The sequence below is a fragment of the Barbatula barbatula genome, assembly GCF_947034865.1.
Source record: "Barbatula barbatula genome assembly, chromosome: 5".
Taxonomy (NCBI): domain Eukaryota; kingdom Metazoa; phylum Chordata; class Actinopteri; order Cypriniformes; family Nemacheilidae; genus Barbatula; species Barbatula barbatula.
Window position 1 is genome coordinate 22,368,620 of NC_136769.1, and position 12,409 is coordinate 22,381,028.

At 39.4% G+C, this 12,409-nt stretch overlaps 1 protein-coding gene across 1 annotated transcript; it reads right to left on the reverse strand.

Moving 5' to 3' along the window:
• Window positions 1-6,366: 6,366 nt before the first annotated feature.
• On the reverse strand, window positions 6,367-12,182 carry LOC306894402 (uncharacterized protein). Its single transcript, XM_079456921.1, has 11 exons — window positions 11,401-12,182; window positions 9,395-9,512; window positions 9,105-9,279; window positions 8,748-9,024; window positions 8,495-8,672; window positions 8,329-8,405; window positions 8,055-8,235; window positions 7,638-7,886; window positions 7,346-7,517; window positions 7,123-7,268; window positions 6,367-7,010 (listed from the first exon to the last, which is right to left on the reverse strand). Exons 1-11 carry the CDS (start codon window positions 11,683-11,685, stop codon window positions 6,865-6,867), a joined length of 2,004 nt encoding a protein of 667 aa, XP_079313047.1. The 5' UTR covers window positions 11,686-12,182; the 3' UTR covers window positions 6,367-6,864.
• Window positions 12,183-12,409: the final 227 nt, after the last annotated feature.

The window sequence follows — 12,409 nt, forward strand, 5'->3', positions numbered from 1 at the left end:
TGGCAAAATATAACTGACAGAGTCAATGCGTAAGATTGTTTTTATAACATTGTAAATATGCTTGCATTTTGTTAATTTGCAAAGTAGAACAATTGTCTTTTTGAGCATGTGGCATGACTCGACAAGCATTTACTACATCAGTTTACTACATCAGAATACAGTGCAATGTATATTGACAAGAAATATTTAGGCCTCTTGTTTTATAAGGTGTAATCCTTCTGGAGCCAAAAGAACTCTTTCCCAAGTCAAAATGAAACACAAAAACATTCTCCAAAAAGGTAATATTTTATTTTAACTGTTGTAAGATCAATGTCTTAAGTTACTTTTACAGTATTCTTCCTATATAGCTAATAGAAAGAAGGCTGAAGCCCGTCTAACTGGCGGGAGTCCACCTCCACCTCCTCTCACCCCATCTGAGGAGTTTAATAAAGGTCGCCCTGTGGTCGATGGGATTCCAGAGGGCACTTCGTCAGACTTTGCTACCTCCCACAACAACTCGTTGCGTTTGGGAACCCTGATATTAAGATTAAGAACAAGTTTAAAAAGTCTGTGTAGCCTTTACGTGTATGTGTGTGCAGTCAAAATAAACTTATTAAGAAATGTCATTTAATTGAAGTAGATGACAGAATTTCTGAGAGCAAACCTGCCACCCAGTGGAATTCTTCTTTAATAAAGCGCACAGGTTTATGGCCAGGGAACTGTACAAAAGTGTGTGGAAACCGTTTCAGTGCCATGCATACTGTACGAACTGCTCTAAACACTGTTGCCTTTCCCACATGCTCTGCATCGCCCACATTGTAGAGAAAACTCCCTGTAGCAAAAAAGCGCAGAGCAATACAAAGAATTTGTTCGGCGCCAAGCGCTGACCCGCGGTTTGTCACATCTGAGATGTGTGGTTTTAGTAGGTTTGTTAAATAAATTAACGACTGCCTAGAAAAACGATAGCGCTCCTGCAAATATTCGTTAGGATAAGAAAAGACGTGGATACGTGGTCTTATCACCCTCTCACGGCGAAAAAAAACCCGTATAATCTGTGCCTCTACGTCCACAGGATCCTCATCGAAAGGGCACGCCATGCTCGGAAACCTCTCTGAAACAAACTAACCCTGTAACATAACCTGCTCCGGAGCAGGTTATCCTCAGAGAGTCAGTTGCTATGGTTACTTACATAACCCGAAAGTTACCTCCGTTTTTGGAACCGAAAGCAGAGGTTATCCGCTTACTTACTCCTAAACTTACCCGGGTAAGTCACATAACCTGCTTTCTGGAATACACCCCAGTGTCGCGTCCTTTAGTCCCGCCCCCTTGTTTCCCCGGTTAGCGGTCCATTAGTGTTAGTCTTGTCTCCAGCCCTGATCCATCTTTCCCTTAGTGTTTCAGTCCCCTCACCTGCCTCGTGCAATCCTCCTGTTAGCTTTCCCTTAGTGTTTCATCCATGTCACCTGCCGCCACTCTCCCTGTGTCATCAGTCCTTGTTAGTGTTTCCCTTTATCAAGCCCCAGTTTCCCTCTGTCTCTTGTCGGTTCATTTTGCACATTTACCCTTCCTAGTCTGTCTGGATTACCTGTGTTCCTGTTCCCTGGACTCAAGTTTGTGGATTTATAGTTTGTTTTTCTTAAGACCTTGTTTGTTTTGTTCCCCTTGTGGGAAGTTTTAGTTTTCAGTCTTGTTTGTGTTCATGTTTTCCCCATCGAGGGTCTTTTTTTTGGAATAAAGTCTTGTTGTTCGACACATGTCTGCCTGCGCTTGGGTTCTGTCCACAGCCATAACACATTTTGTGCTTATTTGCTCTTTTTCGCCTAAGAATCAAACAATAAATCCTTTTATTCATGAAATATAAACGAGACGTGTTTTTGACAAGAGATTCACATTACTGCTTTCTGCTACGGTTGGCGCTGGATTTAAGTCATTTGCTCCAATCAATAACCGTGATGACAGTGGCAGTGATCAGTCAGACACGTCTCGTTCTTTCTTCAGGCTGCTGAAACACTGAAGGTCCAAACCGTTAACAGTGCTCAGCCTTACTGACCACTGCTGTATTGAGTTGAGAAAATATGGTCATACATTTTTTTTCCAAATGTACTCCTAAGCAGCCTATAATTGTGTTGGTGGTTAATACTCTACATGCACTTTAAGTGTTATTATTAACAATATTTTGTTGTTTCTACAGTAGCCCTAACATGACAAACTGTGTGTTCCGTAAATAAAGGATCTCCTCCTGCAAAGAAGCTTAAAGCGGCAACATTGATAAATTCACACGCAGAACCTGTAAAGTCATTCATTTAGCAGACACTGTTATCAAGCTTTAAAATCATGGACCATCAAGTTTTGCCTAGGAGCCAACCATAAGCACGGTATACAACACTACATTCTAAATACTGGGTTGTTTAAACCCATGGTTGGGTAAAATATAAATGAAACTGTAGGGTTATATGCTGTGTCCACCAAAGTGGAAACAAATGGATGCGTGCATGTTTTTCAAGAGTGATTTAGTGTCTGGTCGGTGAGGCGTTGCTCTTTTGCTGATTTTAGATGGCAGGAGGGAACACATACTTGTAGTATATACGCGTATTGTGTTCATCATGTTTGAACATTTTATAAAATGAGGATTTTGATCATTTATAAAAGTAATCTTACATTGTGAGAGCCGACGGCAATCCGTGTTTGAATCCCGTCTGGGGGTCCTTTGCTGATCCCGTCCCCCTCTCTCTACTGTGTAGTTTCCTGTCCCCACTGTCCATTAAAGGCAAAAATACATAAAACAAAGTAATCTCACCTCTGTGTCAACACTATTTTATATTAAATCTATGTCAATACGGTTTAAATTGCATAACTATAAGTGGCATTTATTGTAACTACAGTAATGTTTTTATGAATCACAATATAAATATGACAAAGTGACCCTTTGTAACCTGCAATCTGTGTAAACATCAAATGACACTAGAATGCGTTTTTTTATATAAATATCCATATCCATTAAAGGGAGAGTTTACCTTCAGACTTCCGAATACATTCAGAGGATTTTTTATTTTTCTTTCATCTTCAAAGATCAAGCAAATCCTTATAATATGACCCCCTGATACCTTATACCAAAGAAGTATTGTAATCATATGAAGAAACTTCCGGCTGGATTATTTCTGCACATTTGATGTCCTTCATCCTCACGCACAGCTGTTGAATGTCAAGGCACTTTTCAGAGGACGTGTTCTCAGAAGACCATCAAAAATCCATTTGGCGTGTTCATAATAATGCCCATTAAAAGCACATAGTTCAGAGATAGAGAACGAACATTTGCTATGCCGTTTTTAGGTCTCATCTCCTAATTATATAGTACATTGCATTTACACCTAAAATATGGAATGCTGTGATTGCATTTAGTCGTGTGTACGACTAATGAAGATATTTAGGTGACATCCTAGAGATTTACAGGCCTCCTCATAGACATCGTGGTATCAGTTTTTGTCAAGGTCCAGAAAGGTACTAAAGACAACGTTAAATTGGTCCGTCAGCTCATAGCCGCTCAGTTGAATCTTTATGTGCAAAAAACAAACCAAAATACCGACTTTAATCGATATAGTCTCCTCTGTCTTGTCAGTGTACGGCGCGTTCACGAGAGCACTTCTTCTTCTGCATGAAGAAACACAGAGTTGTGCTTCCGTGTTGTGAGTCAGAGCGCTGGCGTCCAATAGGGTCAAGCCCCTATAGCTTTCGGCGCACAAACCTTATAGACATGCGTCAAAGTGCTCTGGTCCAAGAAGAAGTAGTGCTCTCATGAATGCACGCAAGACAGAGGAGAATATATCAATTAAAGTCAATATTTAGGTATGTGTTTGGTACATAAAGTATTCTCGTCGCTTCAAAAAAGTACTTTTCTGGACCTTGGCAAAAACTGACACCATGATGTCTATGAGGAGGCCTGGAAGTCTCTCGGATGTCACCTAAATATCTTCATTTGTGCTCCGAAAAATGGCGGAAGTTCTCTAAACATGTTTAACGTCATGTGGGTGAGTAAAAAATCACACAAAGTAGATTTTTTGGTGAACTTCCCTTTTAAATAAAAATCAGCGCGCTCTTCCAATTTCACAGATGGCGATCAAATTTAAAAGATCAAGTTCAAGAACGAGTGGTCTTTCACCGGGGTCCAGACCGGAGTATAATCTCTCTGCAGACACAATGGACGAGCAGAGTCCCATCTGGGGGAACTCGGCTATGCCTCTTACTGATTCAAAGCTTTTGATGTCAGAGGCCTAATACAGTCTGACATAACAAAGCCATTTTGACAGGCCGTAGACTGGAGGTGACTTATGCCTATATCTTCACTGTTTAGCAATAAACTCCTCTGTGATGAGCAGGAGTAAAAATGCTGAATACATCAACTGAATGTGGGTGGCTGAATGTGAACTGCATTTAACTGCTATACCCCACTGTACCTTTACCACAAATGTGAAGAGGGGCTAATACACTCGTGCCGTGGCCTATTCAGACCTCCGGTTTTCAGCTATAGGTAAAGTGCACTAGAGCCACTTGAAGTAAAGAGCACCTACTTGGAAACGTATTCTGTAGATAGATGTAAGCGGTGTAGCGGAAAGGGGAGGGGCAATGATGTATGGTGATGGGTTCTCATCTCTATATGCTTAATTGCAGACACCTGTTTGGTGTTGAATTCAGGAAGTTATAAGAGGAAGTGTTTGGTGCGTAGAGGGGTACTGCTGAGATCTGTATTGTGGGATTAATCGTGCCGGGGAGTCCTTATGAATATGAATTATAATGGTTCCCCAGCATTTGTTTATGTGTGTTTGGGAGTGAGTGTGAATGGGGGTTATTAGAGCATCTCGTTCATTTCTCATGTATTCACCAGCTTACATTTTACCGCTATTGACGACAGCTATGTGTACAGCTTGAGTGATATGAATTGCATGTACTAATTTATGGTGTTTATTTATTATTGTGTGGAGTATTGAATAACGTGCATTGTAAAGCTTTCTGGGTCTGTTGATATTTTCTACGTAACGTGTGTATACTGTGGGTGGCCGCATACTTACCTTATGAATCGTACGATCCTTTTGTATCCCTGCTGGTTGCATACGTTGTATGTGTGTGTCCATAGGAAATATTCTACAAGGACATCGTGTGGACCCTCCGCTACTCTGGGGGTTTAATAATAATAATAACTTTATTTTATATAGCGCCTTACATGCGGGCATCTCAAAGCGCTTTACATAGAAAGGAATAAAGGAAACAGACATTCAAATAAAATAAAATTAGGAAAACAGTAACGTAAAAACAAAAATTACAATCCGATAAAACACATAGACACCTCATACAAAAGTTGAACCAATAAAATAGGTTTTGAGCAATGATTAAAAAATATTAAGAGACCCGGTGGGGAGGGAGTTCCATCATTTTGGAGCAAGAGAAGAAAAAGCCTTATCCCCATGGTTATCAAGCGGGTTGCCGGGGAATTTAGGAGACCAGCTTCAGTGGAACGGAGAGTGGGTGCTGGGGTATAGGGTACTTAAAGGTCTGACAAATATTGAGGTTTTATGTAATGCGATGAGACTGATCGGTGGCTCCCCCTGTGGTTTTAACTTGCATTTATAGAAATAAAGAATTTTGTACTTTGAGTTTGGTGGGTTGATGCTCTCTTGGCTCTTGGCCCGAATAAACGTTGTCCAGTATTGAACCTGTCGATGTGATGTGATTCTTTAAGTTCTTTTGATGCAGAAAAATTGGTCATGATTTGGTGTGCAGTTATTAAAAGATTAAACCGTGAAAAAAGCCAAAAATCACCACACTGGTACTTGGGAGACGTAGAACAAGAATATGGTGGAGTTTGCAGAAAACAATTAGATTTTTTATCTATGTGAATTCTTTAAATGTCTGTATGAGGGACCAATTTTTTGAAACCGGTAAACAGCATGAAAACGTCATATAAAATTAAAATTGTTTTTAATATAATTTGATACAGAACACGATTCTGAATCAAAGTAAAACTTTCCCACTAAATGATTATCTTATAGAATAATTTTTATAAAGTTGAACACACTTATCCGCTTGATAAGCCTGACATCAAACCATATATATATATTTTTTAATTTAACAATTATTTGTATACAAATCCTGGCATTACAAGACGTTGTAAAAGAAAATACAGTCCATGTGCATAAAATTAAAACAATTATAATAAAACAATAATATACATTTTATAAAAATAAAATAAACAAATGATAATTAAACAAGGGGCTATGGTTTTCATATTCTAGAATATGTCATACCATATACAAAAGGCCATTCCGGATCCAAATGCTCTGGTTGCATAGGCAAACCATCATCAACACAAGTAAACCAACAAATGCTGTTTTTTTTAACATGTTCTCTTTATAAAACGCATGTAACATTTACAGAGCACACTATCGTCCCTTGCGGTTACGTGGATTGGAACAGTAAGTGTCACGGAATATTAATACAATTTTCATTTTTAATTTCAGTTGTTTCAGCACTTATTGAAATAATCAACTTCATGGTACCCTTATTAACATGCATACAGAGAGTACATGTATACTAAATACCTAACGGTATTATTTGATAAACCCACTAAGGAAATCACGACACAATGCGTGTAACATATTATTTAATTTCACAAAGTAAAAAAGGATCATTTACAAATAATCGTTAAAAGTTGACATGTCAATGCTTCAATGTATTCAATGAAAACGGCACACATCACTGAATCTGTTTTGGCGTATCGCAGTGAGCTGGTGCTGGTGTTTCCTTGGATCCCAAATACACGTAATTCCAGCCTGTGTGGTCCTGAGGATACGTTATGCAGCAATGTAGGTTTCAGACGCCTCTGGATTAAAACCCTCAAACAGCGACATCCTCCTTCTCTGGCCGCTCATACTCTGCACTCAGTGGTGGTGGTATGTGGATCTTCAAGACTTCCTCCATATAAGGTGCGGGGACCACAAAGACTTCATCAAAGATGAGGTCTAGCAGGTCATCCACGTAACCTGTGCAATATGACATTTTTTTGTGCATTGTTGTTATTTAGTATTTTAACCTAAGGAAAAAGTTCAGTAACCGCATGTATATTTGTGTCATATATTGTAAATAAATACATACAGAATGTTGGTTGAGTCTTCACTTCATACACCCAGTTTTCTCCTTTCTTTGCCTTCCGAAAGGTCACTTTGAACCGGGACTGACCATCTGCTGAGGCTTGTGGTCGACTGGTGTTCTCATTGAAATGTAGTGCAGCCAGATAGAGTCTGCAAGCGAAGAATACAATTTCATACATCACGATCATAATCTTTGCAAATGTGAACTTTTATTTGAATTACTTTACCTGCACAACATTCCAATAAATGAAAAGACCATGTGTTTTGGTGCAAACTGCAAGATAACGCTGTGGAAAGACTCTACAGAAGAAGTCTGGGGGTGAGGACTTAGTTTTGTTACATCCTTCAGTATTCTCTTGTTGGAGAGAACTTTCTCCAACTTGTAGAATAGCGGTGTCCCTAAGGAAGTGTGCATGTATTACAATTGATTTCAATAGTAACTTGATTTAGGCTTAACTTTTAATTACAAATTACAATACTTTTTTTAAAGCATTTTTAAAACGTCTTCAGTTAACATACCTGCAGCCAGCCATTTGCTTTTGTTTCTGCTTCTCCCTTGTGCATGTAAACATGCGGGGAAATTTGTGTCCTTGTGTGTGTGTTTATCCTGGACGTGGTTCAGGATCGATGTCAATTTTGCAACTCGCTCAGGTCCTGTGGTTGATGATGCAGCAGTCCAATAAATGTGATTTTTAATACTAGGCAACCACTTGCGTAGTTTCTCACACCCCTTTAGCTGTGCAATTTTGTCAAGCTGTTTTGAAATACCTGGAAAAGAAATACAGCAAGTACGACAACAATCAACGAGTGGACGATGTAAAGACAAAAATGCTATATAATACTTTTTGTAAACATGTGCCCTTTTATTATTACAATATTTCTGAAATGAATCCTTAAAATCTCTAAAGTTATTCATGACATACAGAAATTAAACACCTTTCTCTATGTGACAAACATCATAGAACTGTGTCACATTTTTTCCCCTTAGAAACTTCTGGATTTGAGGATGCCGGTCAGTTACAATGCAGTCCAGAGTGACCCCTTGAGCTTCCAAAAACTCAAGGCTTCTCTTTAACCCTTCCTCTTCCATGCGATAGCTTCCTCCTACTTCATCACTCTGTTAAAGAAATGTTGCGTTTGGCGTAAAATAACATGTAAACTGAATCATGCCAACTGAACCTCTTTTACACAAAGTTTATTTGTCACTGACCTGTACCAGCTGTATATGAACAATGGTGTTTGTCTGGAGTTCCATCATGGTGTAACTGGCAAACTTGGCAGAATGCCCTTCAAAATCAATGGTACGTCATTGTTACATCAGGGTACATAGTGTATTGCTGTTTAGATGTGTTTTTACTAAGCATGCTATAATTTACCTGTTGAGTTGGCCCTCATATCCCCACCAAGAATGACTTTTTCCTTCCGACTCATCTGATTCAGCATCCCATCCTGCCAGTTCTTCCATTTGTGCACAATGGCAGGCTCTATGTACATTCTCGCATGGCTGCGAAAGGTGTTGTACCTGAACACTTGTAGACGCATAGCAGCAAATACCTTAAACAGATAGATTCTTTAGTAAACGCTAAAGTGGTTACTGAAATTAAGATTTAGAATAATTCCTTCAAGTACCTTTTCTAGTGTAATGTAGGAAGCCCCGCTCAGATACACAGCACAAGAAAGGTGAATGTTGCCAGCTGGAGTGCTGCCCATAATAGGCTGACTGTTCCATTTGCGTGAAAAGTTGCATTGTTGGCAGAGTTGGTCTACGCGTAAAAATGTTCCCTGTGTTTGTGAACGAACATCACATCGTCGCTGACATACCGGACAAGACTCAAAGAGTTCCATGATGCAAGTCTCATACACAATATATTTGCGTATGTTTTGGACAGGTGTGGATGCTTGAGTCCTGGAAAAATAAGTATCAGTGGAATAAAAAGAAAGATACTATTGATCATTGTAAAACATCTGCACACTACACAAACATACGCAATGTCTGACTCATCAGAAGAACAGCCCGCAATGGAAATATGATCTTCCTCAAGCTCCGTGCGAGGTCTTTTTGATGGAGTTTTAATTGGTATTGAAGACATCGAAGTTGCACGAGCTGCAGATGTGAATGACGACATGCCTAGGGTCTGACTTGACACCGTAGTCTGGACACCTGTAATGCAATATGCATTTGGTGTTTTGTTTCCCCTGTTTTGCACCATGCCAACAGTATATCCATTGCAGTTACTGTATACAAGAAAGAAATCTGATCAAACCCATGCTCATACCTGTACTTCTGTAGTGGGATTGAAGCGTCCTCATTGATAGTTGTGTCCCAACACAATGCAGCTTTGGAGATTCTGTCTGGCAGCCAACTTCTCTCGTGCGACTGATAGATGTTGAAGCCTTTACAAATAAACAGCATTTTCAATATGTTACCTTAACCAAAACCATACACTAGTTGTAATAAAACGATCACCTTACCGCCTTGTTCATAAATATGAATTACATGGCGAGGACCAAAAAACTAGATACAACACCATATGTTGATTTTTTTCACAGAGATGCAAAACTGAGTTTTTGGTTTTAGATCAGGTGATTTGAGATGGTTCTATCATCTCAGGGTAGGCTAACCTTTAGTTAAGCGCGAGCACCACGACTACGACAAGCCATGATCAATGGAGCTCCGATAGACATGGCGGCAGAAAGTGCTTTAGAGCGAGGCACACTTTCCGCTCTGCAGTGGATTTACAAATAATAGAAATTGAATAAATAGAGAAATCTGCCAATAAATTAATGAATCTGTAAATGAATGAAATAATTGAAATATCATATAAATAATAAAATAAATCTTATGTTCTCACTCCCGCATCAGTGCTCTAGTGAGAAGTCATGATGTATAGGACACTATAAAGGGTGTCAGACTTTAAATCATACCGATCATCTGTTCAAACCCTGCTTGGATAGGAATGGCTGCACGTCTAAATTAAGTGTTATGACCTTTATCGCTTCATTTCTGCATTTATTGATTTATTTATTCATGTACTTTATTTATAGAAAACTACAATTTGTGAGAAAATGTAAGGGAAAGAATATGCTCCGATGTAGTACACGGTCATGATGCCTGATGTTATGGATGTAAGGATGGATGATGTGTTTTGATATATCCATTTCACTGTAAAGCAAAATGTTACAGTTTTAATAAAAATGCACAGGGAGATGACAAATCCACTCGGCTCCTAAATTGCTCTCCTACATCTCCAATGAATTAATGCAGCCTCTTCACATCCTCCAGGGTTTTTCCTACATAGAAAAATTGGAGGCGGCCGCTTCCGCTACATTTCATGCCGCCTCAGACTGTCGCCAAAATGAGTTTGGGTGTCTTCACAAGAACATTCGTCTGCTGTCAGACGTCATATAGACTTCCATAAGATGTCTGTACGATATTTATGTTTTAGAATGGATGTAAAGCTGCTCTTTCTGAGATGTTTAGCAGATGTTTTTATGCAGCAGATGTTTCCAGATCTCCAGATCTTTAGCAGACGTATTACAGACGTTCAGACGTCTCCGAGACGTATTGCAGACGAGCAAACTATCTATTGCAGATGTAAATGCAGACGTCAAATAGACGTAAGCCAGATGGATTGTGCTATCAGAGTTAGGATCTGTATTAACTGTGTTTCGCATTGTTTCTGGTGAATATCGTTTGTTTTGCATACGAGTACGTTCAATTACTCAAAAGATTTCTTAAATAAACGTTTAGAACATCATTGTAATGGTTTGAGGTGTGCAGATGGTCCGTTGAATCAGCGGTATACCGTACGTTACACAGCGAGCGCGTCAGTGTGAACGAACGCATAATTGCGATCAGAAGGACTCATTTGAACCGATTCGTTTAAAGTGTTCAGTCACTATCGCGAATATAAAAGATCAGTGAATCATTTAAAGCTCAGTGAACGCAGGAGCTTTGCTCATTTAGTGAGACTGGTTGAAACGTTAGTTGACAAGCTTTATTTGATTTAAGAACATTCGTGTTTGGTTTAATCAAAGTCATATTTTATGTAACTTAATAATTGTCATTTTAGAACGTTTAATACGTTTTAATATGTAAAGTGGTACAGTAGCGTGCGTCCGAACAGGTTGGCACCACCTCCGCCTCATTTTGAGCCAGGAAAACTAAAAGCACATATGACATTTTATTCACTCAGATGGTCTCTGTGTGATAAAAATGTGTGCCATTTAAATGAATACATTATTAAAGAAAGGCGATTTTATAATGAAGTGTAATACTTACGTCTTCCGGAGATGAAGCTTGATCGCGAACAGCTGGTACTGATCCACTCCTGAGGATCAATTTTTTGGCGAAACCCATGCTATACTGACCCGCGTTGACAAAGCAGTCTGGTGTAAAATGATTCGCACACACATAAACGCACTTCGGTAAATTGAGGGGCGCGTTTCCTTCAAAGATGAAACGTTTCCACTGCGTCTTCAGCGGCTCAGATGTCGGGAGTAAATGAAGACTTCTATGTTCGTTTTTACACCAGACAACAGCACACCTCAGTTGTTTCGGAGACATTCTTGTCAATGCCTACAACCGCTCTGTCATGAAAATGGCAGACAGCGTGTCTCTGTCAGACGGGCGGAGTCTTTGAGCGGTCATGGGCCGGGCGTGTTAAGTGTGACGTCACTTTTCTACGAGATCGCCAACAGCCTGATCAGTGCGGCTGCTGTGGTTTATATGAGATTACAAAAAGCAGAATGGGTGGACTTGTATAATTACAGGGAGGTTCTGCACACACACTGGCCACTGAAATGTATGTAATAATAACACGTTGAAGACAATATTCTGGATTAGGGGGCCTTTAACATATCTGACACGAAGTGTTAACTGTAAATCCAGGTTTCGTTCTTTGCTTCTCTTTTCTGTAGCTTTCATCTGTCTGTTTAAAGACAGCGGCGATTTCACGTTAAATCGATCAATAAAGTAAATTGCACACCTGGTCTTTCTCATTTTAGATGCGCTTTAGCAGCATTAAATCTGAACAACACGCTTCTGCTGTGACTTCCGCATACGTCATGTTCGTGCCAGTCCCCCTTAAAGTAACAGTGCATTATTTGTTAAGTCAATCACTGTAACGATTGATTGACAAGAAAACCTTTCAATTTGAAACATTAGTGACAATACAATGGCTAAGAGGGGGTTTATTTAATACTATTTTTGGATGTTTTGGTTATTTGTTTTAAATCAGTTTAAATAAAAATATCCCAGTATGGAGAATTCTAAGAAATTCCAGGAAGAA

What these genes read in the sequence shown, in the direction of transcription:
- LOC306894402 (XM_079456921.1), bottom strand. Translation starts at nt 11,685, where the DNA reads ATGTCTCCGAAACAACTGAGGTGTGCTGTTGTCTGGTGTAAAAACGAA. An exon ending in TTCATATACAGCTGGTACAG is followed by an intron (nt 8,236 to 8,328) that starts GTCAGTGACAAA and finishes TTTCTTTAACAG; the next exon opens with AGTGATGAAGTAGGAGGAAG. An exon ending in GAAGACTCAACCAACATTCT is followed by an intron (nt 7,011 to 7,122) that starts GTATGTATTTAT and finishes CATATTGCACAG; the next exon opens with GTTACGTGGATGACCTGCTA.